Raw genomic sequence first — 20452 nt, forward strand, 5'->3', positions numbered from 1 at the left:
AATTTACCCTTAAAAAAAAAAGATTAGAGGGGCAAAATTTAAAGGAAGTGGCATTTTATATATTTTCTTAAAAACCATGTCAAGCACATATAAGACTTTTCTGATGTAATTGCTTATTGCAGCTTGAAGGTCTTTGGGTGTCATACCGCATGACTTCTTTGTCTGAAGCTGATCTTTATGTTACAATCCCCATGTTCTCTATTTTAGATATTCGCCCTGATACAAAACCTGAAATGCGTCTGATGCTTGGATCATGCACTGATGTTCATAAACAGATGTCACCTGATGCGCATGTTGAGCTTCCAACCTCAACAATGTTTTTGATGGATTGTCGATGGCGAATGTCATCAAAATCATTTGTTGTTCGGATTCAGCAGCCTCGTATTCTAGTTGCTCCTGATTTCTTACTTGCTGTCTGTGAGTATTTTGTTCCATCTTTGGGAACAATAACTGGTTGGGAAGAAATGATGGATCCTAAAAATGATCCAATTGTAAAGAACAGCAGCATAGTTCTGTCTGCTCCATTTTACAAACAGACAGAAGATATAGTGCACTTATCCCCTAGTAGGCAGTTAGTAGCTGATGCTGTAGGTATTGATGAATACACATATGATGGTTGTGGAAAAACCATTCGCCTCACCAGTGAGGAGGTGAAAGAATTCCATTCTTCCGAAGCTAAATATATTATCATTGTTGGAAGGGGCAAGAGGTTGAGATTTGTGAATGTGAAATTTGAGGTACTATTATTTCCTCATCTATTTGATCTCATTACATATTCTTTCTTATTAATGATATATTCTTACTATGCATTGTGAAAGTTGAGAAGTGTCTTCTATGCGGCCTACTATTTGTATAAGTATGAATTTCTACTATGTTATTTGCTTCTCGCATTACCTTTCATAAATTGATCAACTCAAGTTCTTCATTTGCTCAGCTTACCTTGAACCTTAGGTCCAAATTTTCAAATTTAAAAATAAATCTTCAACAAGATGTAAATTTTAAACATACCAACTTGAATAAAATTAAGCCATAAACCAAGTAGGCAACATAAAATAATACTGGGAATTGGAGGAGACAATACTGGGTGATTTTATTTAGTTATTTATTTATTTTGACAAAAAGATACTTCAGGTTTGTTTCAGTTTTTGGTTTTTCTAGGTTGGACCAAAGACAATCCCCCAATAGTAAAGAGTTAACAGATTAAAAGCCTATGTCACTCTGGAACTGAATAATCAAGTCAAACAAATCAAAATAGATCAATTTTATTATGTTGATCATTTCTTTAAGATCGTAGTTTGGATGACCTTATGTGGTGCCCTTGTTAATGATTTGTGCGTTTCACTTGTTCTTTGTTCAGAATGGCTTGCTATTGACGAGGTATACATATTTAAGCAATGATAGCAGCTACTCTGTGTCCCGAGAAGATGGTGTTGAAATTTTGCTGGTAGAGAGTGACATTAATAGTAGTGAGAATAGTCCCAAGAACATGGACGAATTTTTCTATACTTCTGATGCTTCAGACGCTGTCCAGAGTGGGGCAAGTGAGGTGCAAAGCTACAGTTTTGAAGCGCAGGTAAATTTTAGTTTCTATGTAGATAGTGGCACTCTATTTTCTTTTGTCAATTTTAATGTTGCATTATGTTCTGTATTGTCTGGATGGTACGGGCCAAGAGTTTGTTGCTCTTATTTCATTCAATAAGAAATTTTTTGGATATTAGCAGATTAATATATTGCTACTTAGTTTTGGTTGGTACTGTTAATTTAGCAAGGGTTGTGGGGATGATTGGTATTTTTACTTTTTTAAATTAATGGGCTAGTCTTCATTTTTCCAAAGCATGATGTATTTTGATGTGAACCCAACGTGACTTGCCATTGGACCTGACTCCTTTGTCCAATACACCCTAGCCCTCCTGAATCTGACAGGGAAAATCTCGCTATCTTCCCACAATGACGAACAAGAATCTAGCAAGGTGCTTTCACCAATCCATCTATAGACCCCAATCTATTGTGAAGAGAGAAATCTTATTGCAAACATTCAAATAGACATAAGTTCCTCTATAAGATGCAAGACTTGGGTAGTTGGGTATTTATAAGCCCAAGTGAAGCATAGAGGTTCAACTTCTTAAAGCATGAAAAGTCTGAATAACAAGGGAATATTCTAAATTCTGTGTGAGATGCCGCCTTCAGGATTGTTTCCACATGTTCAATGGTCCTGTCAACCAAGCTTGTTGCTCTACCTTGCTACTGCCTTAAAGTCACAGGGATCATCGCAAGGTCCTTCATGTTGAAACACAGAAGTTGTCTGTAGGAATATGTTTGTTAATTGTGTAGAGTTGTGTCTGTAGGATTGTGTCCTTTGAATCTGTATATATTTGTCTGTTGTCTCCCCATTGAGACATGGAAGTAATACAACAAATCCTTCTACATCTTTCTCAATACTTCACAGTTTGCCAGAACTTCAGTATTTTTCCTTCAATAGCTGTTGTGCACTGAAATCAACATTTAGCCTGATTTTAATCATGATAAAGTCTGAATCATAGGAAACTCAACACATAATATCTGTAGAGGATTCTTTTAGTTTTCCATATAGTCTTGGAACTCTTGAATCACTTCAATATGATTGGCCAAAATACCAAAGCCTTTGCAAATTGTCCAATTTCTTTGGCCTACATGGCTGGTTTACTAATCCTGTCATCCAATCCCGTTGCTCAGCTTGTTTTCTGACACAAAATGACAGGGGAACTTCACTAGGTCTCAAGACCTGTTGTGAAGCCCCATTTCTTGACTCAATGTTCTACCACAAGTTACAGGGGCTCTCCACTGGCTTAGCAACCTCGTTTCTACTCTCCTTCAGGTGGCGCTGTTTTCTGCCATCACTATGTCCAACTCTCTGATGTATTAGCCATTATTTGGCCTTGGTCCATGTCATATTTGTTCCATAAATGCCTTTTAGCTTACTGAAACATCTACATGCACTGGGCCTTCAATAATTTCTTAATGGTACTGATGATGCAAAGATCCTAAAATTTCTTATTTATTGCTATGATGATGCAAAGATCCTAAAATTTTTTAGTGGAAATAAAACCCTTGTTTTTGTTTTTGTTTGTGTGTGTGTGTGTGTTTTTTTTTTTGTTTTTTTTTTGTTTTTTTTTTTTTCCCTTGTGGTGTTTTATTTACATATTTACTGGAATTATGATCATTGCTCTTCACTTTTAGTTTCGACTTACATACAATTACTTACATTCATATGTACGTGTATAAACTTCTTTCATTGATTCTCTTTCTCCATTATTTTACTGTTTCCAGGTTGTTTCTCCTGAATTCACTTTTTATGACAGCAGCAAGTCATCATTAGACAATTCATCATGTGGTGAAAAGCTCCTTCGAGCAAAAGTGGACTTTAGCTTCATGTAAGACTCTTGGTCACTTGAAATGTAATTCTGGCAGAAGTGAGAATGTATTACGTTTTGCAATTTGGGGCACTTTCTTGTTTATATCTTATATATATATATTGCAGATGAAATGTTAAAAAAAAATGTGGGTACAGGTGTTAAATGTGTTCTGCACCCAAACAGTTGGTACATTCTGTGCAACAGACTTTGCACTTAATGGAGTTGACTGGAAATAGAATTCATTTAATTGGCCCCATCTACACACTAGGATCAAGACTTTCTTAACTTGTATAATGTTTCTTCTGCTATGCAAATTGGATTTCAATGTTGTTTGCTTTCAATGTTTGAGCTTAAGCTTCTACTTACTATGCCACAATGTTTGTGATTTATTTGGGGATTGCCATTTGTGTAAACTTCAATCTTTCATTTACTAGCATATGTGGTAAATGTTGGTATTTGTGTAATTCTTTTTTCTCTCCACTTAGCATTTATACTTCATTTATACTTTGTTTACACTGGCAATCTATGTGGCACACATATTACAAATTAAATTCTCATAAATATCTGTTTTTTTATTTTTATTTTTATTTTTATTATTATTATTTTTTTTGTGCAGGTACGCTGCAAAAGAAAATGATAGATGGATTCGGGGTCTCTTGAAGGATCTCACTGTTGAGGCTGGTTCTGGGCTAATCATTCTTGATCCAGTGGACATTTCTGGTGGATATACCTCTGTTAAGGACAAGACAAATATATCTTTAATCTCCACAGATATATATGCCCATCTCTCTCTAGGTGTTATCTCCCTTTTACTCAATTTGCAAATTCAGTTAGCAACAACACTACAATTTGGAAATGCCGATCCTCTTTCCCCTTGTACTCATTTTGATCGCATTTGGCTGTCTCCTAAAGGTCTTTGTTTTTTTTTTTTTTGGCAAAGTGTTCTCCTTGATCATGTTTTAGCCATCATCAGGTGCACTGTATTTGTATGTTTGATTGTGTTACATGCTTGCAGAAACTGGGCTCCTTAACAATATTACGTTTTGGAGGCCTAGAGCTCCTCCAAACTATGTCATCCTGGGAGACTGTGTGACCTCAAGGTAATGAGAACCAGTAAATCTGCATTTATCTCTCCTCCTCTGATAACGCAATTCTTTTTTATATCTGAATACATTCTCAAATAGAAATCTGTTACTAGTCTACTACATCTTTTGTCTGTCTTGTTTGAGTTGTCCAAATTTTATAATTGTCCTTAAGAATGTAATTTTTGCCTAATGTATGAGATATGTAACTTACTTTTAGGCCAAATCCTCCTTCTCAAGCTGTTGTGGCCATTAGCAATACATATGGGCGTGTGCGTAAGCCTCTTGGTTACAAGCTCATAGGCATATTTTCTGGAATACAAGGACCAGCTGGGACACAAGTTTGTGCAGGTGCAGATGATGATTGTTCTCTTTGGCTGCCAATTGCACCACCTGGATATGTGGCAGTAGGGTGTGTTGCTCACATAGGAAGCCAACCGCCTCCAAGTCACATTGTTCATTGCATACGTCTTGATCTAGTAACATCAACATCATATTCGGAATGCATATTCAATGCTGCTGTGAGTGCTTCATTTACATCTGGGTATAGCATATGGCGTTTGGATAATGCTCTTGGGTCATTTTATGCACATCCATCTACTGAATATCCTCCAAAAGACTCTTGTTTTGATCTGAACCATCTTCTCCTTTGGAACTCAAGTTGGTACAATTCTTTCTCAATTCATCCTTCCCCTGATCTTACTTTTGAGCATGAGCGCGTGCAACCAAATGCAACATCAGGATGGGATATCATCAGATCAATTTCTAAAGCAACCTCTTATTATATATCAACTCCAAATTTTGAGAGAATCTGGTGGGACAGGGGTAGTGATCTTCGACGGCCAGTTTCCATATGGAGACCTATAACACGTCCAGGTTACGCAGTGCTGGGTGACTGCATAACTGAGGGGTAGCACTCTGTTAATTAATCATCTTTCAGTATAGTGTTCCCTTATTTAATCTTTATCTTAAGTATTCATATGTGACATCTCACTTTGCTACAGCCAAGAGCCACCTCCCTTGGGTATGATATTTAAGGCTGACGATCCTGAAATTTCATCAAATCCTGTGCAATTTACAAAGGTGGCCCATATTGCGGTAAAAGGTCTGGAAGAAGCTGTCTTTTGGTATCCAGTTGCTCCTCCTGGTTATGCTACCTTAGGGTGTGTAGTGACGCGACATGATGAAGCACCTCCTTTAGAATCTTTCTGCTGTCCAAGGATGGATCTTGTGAGTGGATCTAATATTGTTGAGATTCCAATCTCAAGATCATCAAGCTCCAAGGCTTCTCAATGCTGGAGCATTTGGAAAGTTGAGAATCAGGTAACACTTAGAGAAGTTGAGTGATCTTCTTATTGGTCTGCTTTTTTTGGCCTCTTGAAACTATTTATTTCCCTTTAGTTCTTACTTTTCTAATTGGTATCTATAGGCCTGCACATTTCTTGCACGACCTGATCTGAAAAAGCCTTCAACTAGGCTGGCTTTTGCTATTGGTGATTCAGTGAAGCCTAAAACAAGAGACAATGTGACAGCTGAGATGAAAATAAGATGTTTTTCTATTACCTTTTTGGACAGCTTATGTGGAATGGTTTGCAGTGACTTGAAGTTTGCCTATTTTTAATAAATTCAGTTCAATCCATTTTCTGTTGTGTTATATATCAACTGGTTTGTGTTATTGCCAGATGACACCACTTTTTGATGTCACAATCACAAATCTCAAACTTGCAACACATGGTCGGATGGAAGCAATGAATGCTGTACTCATTTCTTCAATAGCTGCATCAACTTTCAATACACATCTAGAGGCATGGGAGCCACTTGTAGAGCCATTTGAAGGAATATACAAGTAATCTATCTTTAGCTGGATTCTTTATCATTTCTCCAATTTTGTTCCAATTCCAGTAATATTGTTTTGCCTTTTGCAGATTTGAGACGTATGAAACAAATGTTCATTCATCATCAAATCTTGGCAAAAGACTACGCATTGCAGCAACCAGTATCTTAAATATAAATATTAGTGCAGCAAATCTTGGCACCTTGGCCCAGACTGTTGATTCTTGGAGGAAACAGAGGGAACTTGAACAAAAAGCCCTCAAGTTATTTGAGGTGACAGCAAGTCATGATAGTTATTTAATTCTATTAAAAAACATTGCTGTTTCTAACTGTTGCTTGTTACTTTTGCAGGAAGCTCTTGGTCATGACACAGATCATCAAAGTTCAACTTTTTCAGCATTGGATGATGATGAGTTTCAGACTTTGGTTGTAGAAAATAAACTTGGATGTGATATATATTTGAAAAAAGTGGAAGAGCAGTCAGATGCAGTTGAATTACTAGCTCCTGATTCTTCTGCCTCTCTGTGGATTCCACCTCCAAGGTTTTCTGATAGATTAAATGTTACTGAAGAATCAAGGGAACATCGACGTTATGTTACTGTTCATATTGTTGAAGCAAAGGTTGCCACCTTCCCCTTTCTTTGATGGCCACTCTCACTTTTGCATCTTTTGGTGTCAGATTTAATTTTTATCAGTTTTTTGTTCAGTGTTTGCCTGTTGTTGATGACGGCAACAGTCATAACCTCTTCTGTGCGTTACGCTTGGTTGTGGAGAGTCAGGATACAAGCCAGCAAAAAGTTTTTCCTCAGAGTGCCAGAACCAAATGTGTGAAACCATTAATTGCTAAAAGAAATGGTCAGGATGAGGGTATGGCTAAATGGAATGAACTATTTATATTTGAAGTTCCCCGGAAGGTAATACTTGACAATTGTGAACAGTTATAAGGACTCTTATCTTCTTTTGTTGATTTTCATCTTAGTAAATGATGGGAGAAAAAGAAATGACAAGGAAAAAGTTCTAGTAAAGAATACTGCAAATGCCCAAATTGTTAAATTCCTGGCTGAATCAGGTTTTTGTTAAATTCTCTATCTGTGCCATGATTCTATTCTGAAGTACTAACATTCTGTATGTTTTATCCCTTCTGTACTTCAAAGCTTATCAGTTCATTTTGTTGGCTTATATAGGAATTAGGAAATGAGTTCTTTTATCTTGCCACATTGATTAAATTATATGTAGTTCCAATTTTAGTATTGTTTAAGCATGTGAATTTAAGGCCAAGCTTTTATCAGGCACTATGGTCTAGATTACTGTATTGTTTGGATCTAATGTCTTTGTGAATGCTTCAAGCAAATATGCATCCGAATTCAGATACTAATTTTAGTATCTGTAGTTCCAATTCAGTATCTGTAGTTCCACATTGATTAAATTATATGTAGTTCCAATTTTAGTATTGTTTAAGCATGTGAATTTAAGGCCAAGCTTTTATCAGGCACTATGGTCTAGATTGCTGTATTGTTTGGATCTAATGTCTTTGTGAATGCTTCAAGCAAATATGCATCCAAATTCAGATACTACTGTCATCTCTATTAGATATGATCTACAGAAAAGAAAACAACCACAAATTGGACTGCAGTAGCTCTCTATCTTCAGTTAATTGTTTTTATTTTGCTGAGTCATACATGGTAATGTATGCGAGGCAGATTTTCCAAAAATGTGATTCCTAACAGCAATGACACTGTCACACTGGTCATATGTTGTTCAGTTACCTGGGATAGAGAAGCAAACTCATATGCTCTGTGCAGACCATGACCTTGATCTTTTAAGAATTTTCTCTTTCCAAGGGCAGATAAAATGTTGGCATTCCCTTTTGTAATGGTTGTCCTCATGTCATGATTCATGTTATTGGATTTAAGTCAAGTAGCTAATCAGCCTTCAATTTTTGGTGATTTTGCTGTAGGGTCTGGCCAAGTTGGAAGTGGAGGTAACAAATCTTGCTGCAAAGGCTGGAAAAGGTAACAAACTTTATGATCCATATTATTATATTTTAGTTAAGGGGAGGGACTCTTTCTGTCCAATTTTCATCTCTTTGATCTTGAAAGGAACATGGTTTGTTCAATTCATTGCCTAGAGACCTGTATTGTGATGGAATCATACTTTCAGCGAGGCAAGTTGTGAATTTATTGGAGTATTATCTTTTCTGGAACAGGATATGGGATAAAGAAAAGTATAACATGTTTCTTGCTGTATTCACTGGCAGCTTTATACGATTTTGTTTTCTAATTCGCCCAAATTTCAATGTGTGCTTTGTATTTTGTACTGCGTGTATTATACTACAAAATTTAAGTCTATTATGTATGCCTTGTTGAGTAATTTACCCAAAGTTTAATTAGTGATGACTTTTCAATTTATACTTTTGTCATTGTAGGTGAAGTTGTGGGTGCATCTTCATTTTCGGTTGGACATGGTTCTGGTGTTTTGAAGAAGATTGCTTCTGTCAGAATGCTGCATTCAACATCTGATGCTGAGAAAATTGTGTGCCACCCACTGAAAAGAAGGGTTTGTTTTCTCTTCAAACTACTTCCTTTTCACTGCCTTGTCATCTCTCAGCAGAAACATTTGTTTGTTGTTTTCTGCCCTTAGATCTTGTTTTGCACTTTTAATATTCTCCAGGGTCAGCTGAACAATGACGCAGATTCTCGTGGATGGCTTTTTATTTCCACCTCATACTTTGAAAAGAAAACAATGGTAAACTTCCAAAATGACAAAAGAGGCAAGGATGATAGTGATGGTGATATAGGTTTTTGGGTGGGGCTTAATGCATATGGTCCATGGGAGAGTATTCGCTCGTTTCTTCCCCTGTCAGTAATCACCAAAGAAATGAAAGATGACTATGTAGCTGTAGAGGTTGTTACCAAGAATGGGAAAAAACATGCAATTTTCAGAGGACTTGCTACAGTAACCAATGATTCAGATATCAAACTGGAAATTTCATCATGTGATGTGTCCATGATTAACCCTCAAGAACACAGTAGAAAGCAAATTAAGGAGAGGGGAACAAGTGGCATAAATTACATATTCTTGAGTCCTGGTTCTTCCTCTGTTTTACCTTGGAAATGCACTTCTAAGGACTCTAATCATTGTTTGCAAGTTCGTCCTTGCCTTGATCCTTCTCAGACTCCTTATGCATGGGGCAATCCTGTTGTCCTGGGCTCTGCCTATGTACTTGGAAAGGACCAACCTTCAGTTGAGCAAGGCACACTATCAAGACAAAGTACTTTGAGACAGGGAAACAGGCTACATGTTTCTCCTTTGAAGCTTAATCAGCTTGAAAAAATGGATCTACTTCTCTGTTGCCCTGATGCTACCGGTAAACAGTATTGGCTCTGCATTGGCACAGATGCTTCAGTTCTTCACACAGAGCTAAACGCCCCTGTCTATGATTGGAAAATATCAGTTAGCTCCCCTCTGAAATTGGAAAATCGACTTCCTTGTGGAGCTGAGTTCAGAATTTGGGAAAAACTCAAAGATGGAAGCAATATAGAGCGTCATCGTGGTTATCTTTCATCTCGTGAAAGCATGCACATTTATTCTGCTGATATAAGGAATCCTCTCTATCTTATGTTGTTTCTTCAAGGTGGTTGGGTTTTGGAAAAGGTACAAATTCTTGATGTAAATGTGCTCGTGCACACATTTTTGGTTTTTGAAAACACGTCTGATATTTCCCTTCATTTGACTAAACAGGAACCTGTTTTGGTTTTGGATCTTACAAGTAATAGTCATGCTTCATCATTTTGGATGGTCCAGCAGCATAGAAAAAGGTATAATTAAGAATATAATGTTGTATCTTTTTGCTTTGTTTACTTGATTACTTATGTAATTAAGGACAGATCACCAAAAAAAAAAGGTTGAGAGGTTCTCTCAAAGCTGAACTAGTTTGATGCAACCTTCTCAATCAAAAAGAGCAGAATGGAAGAGAAAGTGGAAATTTATATCATATAGTAATTGGAGGTGATATCATATTACATCTTTTTAAACAGGGTATAGTTTCTATTTTGCCTATATGCGTTTTTTTTTTTTTTTTTTTTTTTTTTAATTTTTAAATTCTGTGTTTTGTAGTTGACTACTGGAGAAGTGTTTATCATCTATTTTGTTTCATAGCACAAAGACTGATCAAGTTTAGGTCTTAATTTTCTAGTCTGTAGGGTGCATTTCCACCATATATAAAATGTTTTTTTTAATTGTCCACCCAGGAAAGAACACTTTAAGTAATTAGAGCTTTACCATATATGTCAGTCTGATATGACTTGGCTATGCTGATTGTATTATTTCAACGGTGTTATTGAATAGGACATTGCGTGTAAGTATTGAACGTGACATGGGAGGAACAACTGCTGCTCCCAAAACCATAAGGTTCTTTGTTCCATATTGGATTAGCAATGAGTCCTACTTGTCTTTGGCATATCAAGTTGTGGAAATTGAAGCAGTGGAAAGTGCAGCAGACGTAGATTCACTTGTGCTTTCAAGAACTAAGTCTGCTAGATTATCATCGAGAGGTTCATCTACTTCGTTTGGCAGGAAGCAGATAGGTCCTAGAAAAAACATTCAAGTGCTTGATATTATTGAAGATACTAGTCCAATTCCCAGCATGCTTTCTCCACAAGATTACGTTGGCCGTGGTGGGGTGGTGTTGTTTTCATCTCGTAATGATGCGTATCTTTCTTCACGGGTGGGCATTTCTGTTGCTATTCAAAACTCTGAAAACTTCAGTCCTGGTATCTCTCTTCTTGAACTAGAAAAGAAGGTAACATGGATACCCTGTTATTGAAACTCTGTAATGGATTCTGATAATATTAGATTTATATACTACTATGTACTATGCACCTCTTTGAACTCAACATTGTCTTTCCTCCAGCAACGAGTTGATATCAAGGCCTTTGGTCCAGATGGGTATTATCACAAGCTTTCTGCTGTATTGCATATGACATCAGACAGAACAAAGGTTTGCTTGGAACCTTTATTTTTAATGTGAAGATGTGAAGGAATTCATATCCTCTGCATGTTTAATTATTAGAGAAAGGATCGCCATGCCTTGAACTTGTTTGATTTGGTTCACCTACTAGTTCAAGTAGTGGCAAAAGTTTTAATATTATGAAGAAAACAGGTGAAGAATGTGTGGACATCAGTATGTTTCTTGCTTATTGAGATTTCAATTTAAAAGATTCATTAACATCATATCTCCTGTAGGACGGGTTCCTTTATAGTTTTGATATGATATTGTTTTGGGATGGGAGATTAAGAAGAAACTAAAAAACAGAATTTAGAGTGTTTTTGACTGTTGCTTCCTGGCTGTGCAGGTTGTCCATTTTCAACCGCACACTTTATTTATTAATAGGCTTGGCTGCAACATATGCCTCTGTCAGTGCAATTCTGAGTTGCGTGAATGGATCCATCCAACTGATCCTCCAAAACATTTTGCATGGCAACATAATAAAGTTGAATTATTGAAGGTCTGTATAATGGACACTCTTTTGTTGGTTAAGTGGTTTCTCTAAACATCTGAATTCAATTCTTATTTCTATATCTTGAGTCTTTATTATGTCTTACTCAGGTAAGGCTGGATGGATACCAATGGAGTTCACCATTTAGTGTTGGCTCTGAAGGTTTGATGTCTATTTGCCTGATAAGTGAGAGTGGAAGTGACCTGATACGTGTTAGGGTTGAAGTTAGAAGCAGTTCAAAAGACTCACGCTTTGAAGTAGTATTCCGACCAAAGTCATTCTCAAGTCCTTACAGGTTGATTGTGATCTTATTAGTTTCTTAATGACTTCTCATTATCCCCGATACGAAACTGCTAACTTGAAAACATGGTACACAAATACAACACATGGTCTATATTTTCCTTCAAGTGTTTATATTTCAGAAAAGAAAAGGACACGAGCTCCTAGAGGAGATTGAATGACTAGAAATCTGAGAAACCAAGCAATAGTACTTTTTTGTAAATACGGTTTCTCAACCATGTTTCAAAACTCATGCCTCATTCACTAAAGCTACATTTCTCTTGGACCATTAATAAGCAAGAAAATAACATTTTTTTATCCAAATTTTTGCTCTTGTTTTTTCAATATCCAGATGCACAAAGTGCCAGTTTGGTAAAGGTAATGACTATGCATAATTGAAAATCTCCAAATTATGGCTTATTGGATTAGATAACCTAAAAAGCTGTTTGTATAATCCTTATTATTTGCAAAATATGTAAAAATAGATTATTTAATATAATATCTCAATAATCTATTTAGACAAGTTTTACCAAACAGCCCCAAGACTATAGCTGATCTTGTGCATATCTACTGGTGGAACATATCTATATTATTGAAACCATATTATGTTGTGTATTTGTCTTCTGCATTGACCTATACCTGCTCATGGTTACTACACTTGCTCCAACTTCAAAGATTTTGGCCATGTTTGTCCTAGAAATAATATAAAATAATTGACATTGCTAATCTGCTATTTTATCTTTTTGTCTAACATAAACACAGTTTGAATCCTTGACATTGGTATTTATCGTGGCTGTTGTCCCTCACTTGCTGCTTCACATGTTCATCTACCTTGTGAATAATCATCTCAGTTTCATACTTTTTTTTCATGTCTGTTATTTAATGCGATTGGAATAGAATTGGTCAGCTTTCCTTTTTAGAGTTCTGTAATTTCAAGGTTATTCTCATTTCAGGGCCCACTTGAACCATTTTTGTAACTAAACTTTTCAGTCTATGATATTAATAATTTCTTGTTGACAGGATTGAAAATCGCTCTTTAGTTTTGCCTATACGTTTTCGACAAGTGGATGGTGCAAATGATGCATGGAGAGTTATTCTTCCTAATGCTTCTGCTTCTTTCTCATGGGAAGATCTCGGTCGACAACGATTGCTTGAGCTCTTGATAGAAGGGAATGAACCGTCTACAAAAAAATACAATATTGATGAGATATCTGATCATCAGCCTGTCCATACAACTGAAAGACCTGAGAAAGCTTTACGTGTTACTGTCCTAAAAGAGGAGAAAATGAATGTTGTTCGAATCAGTGATTGGATGCCAATAAATGACACCCCTACTAATTTAAGTAGAACTCCTTCATTGTCACAAATCTCTGGCAATTCTCCTTCTCAGCAATCAATATACACCTCAGACTCCGAGTTTCATGTTATTGTTGAGGTTGCAGAGCTTGGACTATCTATTATTGATCATACGCCAGAAGAAATATTATATCTGTCCGTGCAGAGTCTTCTGCTATCTTATTCAACTGGACTGGGTTCTGGAGTTAGCCGGTAAATATCTCATTAAATTGTTTATTTGTTATAAAGCTGTGCCTTGTTTGTTTTTAATTGATTGGGCTTATTGATAGAGTTTAATTTAAGTTCCCATATTAATTTCTTACAGCCTAAAAGTAAGAATGCGCCGGATTCAGGTCGACAATCAGTTGCCTTTAAGTCCAATGCCAGTTCTCTTCCGTCCACAAAGAATTGAAGAGCACACTGATTATATCTTGAAGTTTTCCTTGACACAGCAGTCTAGTGGATCACTGGATTTCTGTGTGTATCCCTACATTGGTTTCCAAGTGAGCAATTGATGGCTCTTCTCACATTTTTCCCTTCCTCCAAAGTTCATTCTTGTATTCTTCTACATGTATGCTAACACGTGTATCCTTTATAGGGACCTGAAAATTCTGCTTTTTTAATCAACATTCACGAACCAATAATATGGCGCCTTCATGGGATGATTCAACAAGCTAACCTTAGTAGGTTATTTGATACACAGACTACTTCTGTTTCTGTTGATCCCATCATTCAAATTGGGTATGAATTTTGCTGCCTTGTTTATGATGCTTCCTTTTTGTTGTTTGGTTTCTTTTCCGCCTGTATGAAAACTGGGCTAAACTAGAGTTCTCTAAACTGACAGTGTTTTTAACATCTCGGAAATTCGAATCAAAGTCTCGATGGTCATGTCCCCAACACAACGTCCAGTGGGTGTTCTAGGGTTTTGGTCAAGCTTGATGACTGCACTTGGGAATACCGAAAATATGCCGGTAAGCATTGACTTGCCTAATCTCATAATAGAAATTTGTGTTTAATCTGGTTATTTGAGAATATTAGTTTATCAAGAAAAACTATTCCAGAGACAAGGGTAACTACTTCTCTTGTATCAATTATGTTATTTTTTCTATCGTTATCAGGTCCGCATAAATCAAAGATTTCTGGAAAATGTCTTGATGAAGCGTAGTGTTCTTGTTGGTAATGCTATTGCAAACATTAAAAAGGATCTACTTGGCCAGCCTCTCCAGTTGCTCTCTGGTGTTGATATACTTGGCAATGCAAGTAGTGCACTTGGACACATGAGTAAAGGTGTTGCTGCCTTGTCAATGGATAAGAAATTCATCCAAAGTCGACAAAAACAGGTTCATGGAAGAACTACTTGATCCTATTGCATTAGCTGTTCTTCATGGTTTGGAGAAAAGAGAAGTGTGAAAAATACATCTAGATAAGTCTTCACTAGGAACTTAAATTGCTTCATTTTAGCTCTGTTATAATTTAAGATTGGGCCATGGTCACTCAACTGGGCTATAATGCACATGGGTCAAACCACACTAAAAGATTGAATCCAACCAATTAGCTAGTCTAACCCATGGCCTTATAAACCCATATGCTCTTAACAAGCTCTAATGGGGGGGGGGGGGGGGGTTCATATGAGGGCCATTGACTGAAATGGCAAGTTTCTAAAGGAGTGGACAAAAATAGGCAACTTTTAAATCATGGACAAAATAAGGAGAAACTCCATTGGGACTTGCGTTTCTGGACAAAAATAGGCAACTTTTAAATCATGCGTCATTTTTACCAGAAACGCAAGTCCCAATGGAGTTTCTCCTTATTTTGTCCATGATTTAGAAGTTGCCCATTTTTATCCACTCCTTTTGAAACTTGCCCATTTCAGTCAATGACCCTTCATATGATGCCTCTTTACTTATCTAGGAAACATCCATTGGACTACTTGCTGTCAATCTAGTATTTTTTATGCCATTCTTTTTATTAATAGTATTTACTTATCTAGGAAACATCCATTCATGGCTCTGGCTTATTTCTTTCTTAATAATCTTGTATATTTTGACTTAATGATGTTTCTGTGGGTCTACTCAAATAAGCAAATGTAATAAAGATGCCTTTTATCAACCTCCCTTCTGGGCACAGTTCTCGATGCATGCAGGCCATTCTTTCCTTGATAATTTTTTACATTTTCTGTTCTATACACGGCGTGTAGGCAGGAGAAAAAGTATTATATGCCAGACAATTTGACAAATTTGTATGTATCATGTACACAGGATCAAATAGTGCAGGTCTTTTTGTTCAATATACATTCCTTTGACAATAATTTGTTTCAGGAAAGCAAAGGTGTTGAGGATTTTGGTGATGTCATTAGAGAAGGTGGGGGAGCTTTCGCAAAAGGCCTTTTTCGTGGTGTCACTGGCATTTTAACTAAGCCCCTTGAGGGAGCAAAAGCTTCAGGGGTTGAGGGTTTTGTTCAGGGTGTTGGAAAAGGATTAATTGGTGCTGCTGCTCAACCTGTTAGTGGCGTTTTGGATCTTTTGTCAAAAACCACAGAAGGTGCCAATGCTATGAGAATGAAAATAGCGTCAGCTATTGCTTCAGAGGATCAACTCCTACGGAGGAGGCTACCTCGAGTAATTAGTGCTGATAATCTGCTTCGGCCATATGATGAGTACAAAGCACAAGGGCAGGTAACATCATAATTCCCCCGTAGACTTGTTTGAGGCATAATTTAAGAAATATGGAGTAAAACCTAATGGGCATGCATTTTTACTAGAAACAAATGCGCAAGGCTTTTTTGCTACGAACTCCTTATCAAGTTTTATATTTGCTACTCTCTATCAGTCAAATACTATCTTAATTTTTATTTCCCGATGTCAAAAAAAAAAAATTTGGCATATTGAATAAATTCAATAGTGTAATTGTATAGGTTCTTTACTAAAAGGACCCCTTAAAATTAGAAGTGAAAGAAAAAAGTTATGCTCCTGATGCATTTAATATATAGGCAAATTGGAATTATACCACTTAAATTATTTCTCTACATTGCATTAAATATGTTCTTCTAAATCAGTGTGATTTTTCTTATCAGAGAGTTATTTGTGAATGGAGTAATTAATTACTAGTACTGGATTTTATGTCTTCGGTTGGAAATATCTCCTTGAGCAGCCTCGCCTAAGCTTTATTAAAGGCCTTGAGGAGAGGAGTAGTTTCCTTGGGCAGATTTCTCATTTATTATGTCTCTTCCCTGCTCCCTTTTTGGGCTATATATTGAGTTGTAATCTGATGTTCCTTGTAAGAGTGCATGAAATAGAAAGATACTTTCAGTTCCTCAAGTCTTTCAACATGGTATCAGAGCCACCTTTTCAGGGCCCGAGAATTACTCCAGTTTCCTTTTGATAACGTTGTTCATCTGTCCATCTCCTTCAAGAAAACCTTTTTTTTTTTCGCTCCCTTGACGTTCTGGTGTAGAAACCTCTGTAGGAAGCTCCGGCGACCCTGACCATCTTTTTCCGACCATCAGAAACCTCCGCACGTGCCTTCCGACGCGCCTCCATCTCCGGCGACCTTTTTCCGGCCAAACTTTCCAGATTGTCTTATCTCCTTGTTTGCGACCCAACCCTGATTTTCTCACCTTTTTGTGATCACTATGGAAGATGAAGAAATCATTAACAGTGTCCAGAATACTCTTCTCCCAAATCAACCTAAAGTCTATGTTCCAAATCTCTCTAGGAGTATCACTAGTGAAAAACTTATTGGGTTCCAAAATTATCAAGATTGGGCATCAGCCGTGGAACTATGATTTATGGGTCAAGGAGTGGTTGATCACCTCACTACCACAATAGAAGAAATTCATCATAAAAGGAATATTTGGGATTTGGGAAAGAGCTGATGCCCAACTATGCAATTTATTATGGCAGTCCCTTACTCCGGGGAAAGTCCAAGGACTCATGGCTGAATTCAATAAACTCATGCCTATTGGAGGATCACCCGAAGAGCAACTTACTCAAAGCGACAAGTTCTTTGTCATTCTTACACTTGTCAAGCTTGAACCAGAATTTGAGCAAGTTCAAAATAGTATACTCGGTGATGGAGCGATTCCAAGCACTAATAAAATGTTCAAAAGACTTCTTCAAGTCTCTTCTTTTTGTAAAGGAAATATATCATCATCAACCATTGTTGATCATTCTGCTCTTACTACTCAAAGTATCATGGTTACAATAGAGGAAGAGGTCGAGGTGGCCGAGGTGGAGGACGAAATTCTACTCGTTTATGTTGGAAAGTTCATGGAAAACCAACTATGGTTAATATAGTTCAATCTGGGAATTCAAATACTGAGGACTCAAATACACAAGTTATCTCAAAGGCTGAGTATGCAGAATTTTTGCAATTAAAGGCCAAGACAACCATTTCTCCTGACATCTCCCAAACTGCTTTTGCTTCACAATCAAACTTTGTTTGGGCCTTGGATTCTAGAGCCACCAATCACATTTCTGGTAATCCCTCATTTTCTCCCAAATTGACTTCTCAGATTCTCTCCCCCATCGGTTACCTTTGGTGATGGATCAAAGGGAAAAGCTAAAGGAATTGAAATTCACTATCTATTCCTTCTCTTTAAACCATGTTCTTTACATTCCCAGTTACCCTTTCAATTTGATTTCAATCCATTGGCTTACTCACTCAATTTTTTTGGCAACATTTTCTTCTGATTTTGTGGTTATTCAGGACCGATAGATGAGGGAGACAATTGGTACGGGATATGAATCACGAGGACTCTACCATCTTCTATGTTCCACCAATACAAACATAGCTTGCATGGCTACTCTTTCACCTCTCCTCAACCATTGTCGATTAGGGCACCCCAATATCAATAAATTAAGACAGCATGTTCCTGGTTTGTCCAATTTAAAAGAAATAGAATGTGACTCATGTCAACTTGGGAAGCACTCGAGGTCCTCATATCCTAGTAGAGTGAATAAGAGGGCTAATACACCATTTTCTTTAGTTCACTTCGATGTTTGGGGACCCTGTTGTGTTCTAACCACCTTGGGGTTCTTATATTTTGTTGTCTTCATTGATATTTTTCTCGGTATAGTTGGGTCTTTCTAACAAAAAATCGTTTTGAACTATTCGATGTGTTTCAAAAAGTCTACAATGAAATCATAAATCAATTTGGAGTTTCTTTCAAAGTCCTACGCAGTGATAATACCAAAGAACATTTTACTGACTCTTTCACTTCTTTCTTTTTCTCACATGGAATACTTCATGAATCTTCAGGTGCTAGAACCCCTTAACAAAATGGTTTTGCTGAACGAAAAATTCGTCATCTTGCACTTTGCTCATTCACTACAAGGTTCCTAAGAAATTTTGGGGGACGCTATACTTCATTCTTGCTATCTCATAAATCGAATGCCTGCTGTCTTGCAAGGGAAAATTCCTCTTAATCTTTTACTCCCACAATAACCTCTCTACAACCTTCCATTACGGATTTTTGGGTGTACCTGCTTCGCCCATGATTCCTCACCAGGGCAACTTGATGCCATGGCAATAAAATGTGTGTTCATTGGGTATTCTCGCCTCCAAAAAGGCTTTAGGTGTTATTGTCCTAAAACACATCGTTTCTATACCTCCTTTGATGTCACATTTTTAAACTACGCCCTTTTTCTCTTCCACTTCAGTTAAAGAATCTGACTTCTTAGGGAAACCACTTGAAGCCACAGAAATTATCCCCTGTCCATACTTTCATAGAGCTTGTATCTCCCGATGTTCCTGAAAAAACTACACCAATGCCAACCATTTAAGAAAGACATTGTTCACCATTTTTGTTCACCTACCCGCGGCCCAATCGTCAAGGTTCTCAAGAGGATGGATGTTTGGTTGATTCATGTCCCACACCAGCGCCCACTCACACGGTCCAAAATACCAGCTCTCCCATTGCCAATCGAATAGGTAAACGATCCACTCGAAATCCTTATCCTATTTATAACTTCCTTACACAAAAACGATTGTCTCCATCATATTGTGCTTTCAATACTAGTTTATCTATTGTGTCTATTCCAAAAAGTGTCAAAGAAGCATTAACTCATCCAGGATGGAAACAAGCAATGATTGATGAAATGGAAGCACTACACACATCTGGAACTTGGGAGTTAGTTCCTTTGCCTCCTGGAAAAACTGTGGGTGGTTGTAGATGGGTGTATAATGTGAAGGTTGGTCCAGATGGATAAGTTGATAGGCTTAAAGCCCGACTAGTGGCTAAAGTGGGTATACACAGGTTTTTGGTAGTGACTACACAGACACCTTTTCACCGGTTGTTAAGATCACATCCATTCATTTCTTCTTCTCTAAAGGGGGTCCTACACACAGGTTTTTGGTAGTGACTACACAGACACCTTTTCACCGGTTGCTAAGATCACATCCATTCATTTCTTCTTCTCAATGGCAGCCAATCATCACTGGACCTTCTATCAGTTCGATATCAAAAATGTCTTCTTACATGGGAACTTGAAAGAAAAAGTATATATGGAGCATCCCCTTGCTTTGTGGCTAGGACTGGAACTAATCTTGTTTGTCGCCTCAAACGCTCTCTCTGTGGACTGAAGCAATCCCCACGTGCCTGGTTTGGAAGATTTACTGCTGTGATCCAACAATTTGGCATGATTCAAAGCAAAGTTGACCACTCTTTTTTCTATAGACATCTATTCGGAAAGAGCATATATTTTGTAGTTTATGTTGAAGAAACATTTGTTTTAACATTTTCCTTGGTATTGAAGTTGCTCAATCCAAACAAGGTATTTACTAGTGGCTAAAGGGGGTACACTCATGGATTTGAATGTCAAACTTCTTCCAGGACAGGGAGAGCCTCTATCCGATCCAAGTAGATACTGAAGATTAGTTGGCAAGCTATTATACTTTACTATCACTCGTCCAGATATTTCTTTTGTAGTAAGTGTTGTTAGTTAGTTTCTACAAGAGCAATGTCAAAGTCATTGGGATGCAGCTATTAGAAGTTTATGTGAAAAGATCTCGAGGTACAGGTTTACTCTACAAA

At 37.2% G+C, this 20452-nt stretch overlaps 1 protein-coding gene across 3 annotated transcripts in view; it reads left to right on the forward strand.

Moving 5' to 3' along the window:
• LOC109169879 overlaps positions 1–20452 on the forward strand; it is a 44337-nt gene that overhangs the window by 19489 nt on the left and 4396 nt on the right. For all 3 annotated transcript variants that reach the window (XR_002052295.1, XM_019318770.1, XM_019318772.1), the window contains 26 exons: positions 123–737; positions 1358–1573; positions 3307–3410; positions 4009–4304; positions 4408–4492; positions 4695–5384; positions 5479–5797; positions 5904–6062; positions 6157–6320; positions 6400–6580; positions 6659–6928; positions 7015–7221; positions 8265–8319; positions 8733–8863; positions 8978–9961; positions 10049–10125; positions 10655–11108; positions 11220–11306; positions 11662–11814; positions 11916–12100; positions 13105–13632; positions 13745–13922; positions 14018–14160; positions 14264–14390; positions 14538–14759; positions 15738–16094. Coding sequence is in view for 2 of the 3 variants with exons in the window: in XM_019318770.1 (XP_019174315.1) it covers positions 123–737; positions 1358–1573; positions 3307–3410; positions 4009–4304; positions 4408–4492; positions 4695–5384; positions 5479–5797; positions 5904–6062; positions 6157–6320; positions 6400–6580; positions 6659–6928; positions 7015–7221; positions 8265–8319; positions 8733–8863; positions 8978–9961; positions 10049–10125; positions 10655–11108; positions 11220–11306; positions 11662–11814; positions 11916–12100; positions 13105–13632; positions 13745–13922; positions 14018–14160; positions 14264–14390; positions 14538–14759; positions 15738–16094 (6987 nt within the window). In the remaining variant the exon portion in view is untranslated. The remainder of the gene's footprint in view (positions 1–122; positions 738–1357; positions 1574–3306; positions 3411–4008; positions 4305–4407; positions 4493–4694; positions 5385–5478; positions 5798–5903; positions 6063–6156; positions 6321–6399; positions 6581–6658; positions 6929–7014; positions 7222–8264; positions 8320–8732; positions 8864–8977; positions 9962–10048; positions 10126–10654; positions 11109–11219; positions 11307–11661; positions 11815–11915; positions 12101–13104; positions 13633–13744; positions 13923–14017; positions 14161–14263; positions 14391–14537; positions 14760–15737; positions 16095–20452) is intronic.

Source organism: Ipomoea nil, unplaced genomic scaffold (assembly GCF_001879475.1).
Source record: "Ipomoea nil cultivar Tokyo-kokei standard unplaced genomic scaffold, Asagao_1.1 scaffold3321, whole genome shotgun sequence".
In the NCBI taxonomy this organism is placed as follows: Eukaryota; Viridiplantae; Streptophyta; class Magnoliopsida; order Solanales; family Convolvulaceae; genus Ipomoea; species Ipomoea nil.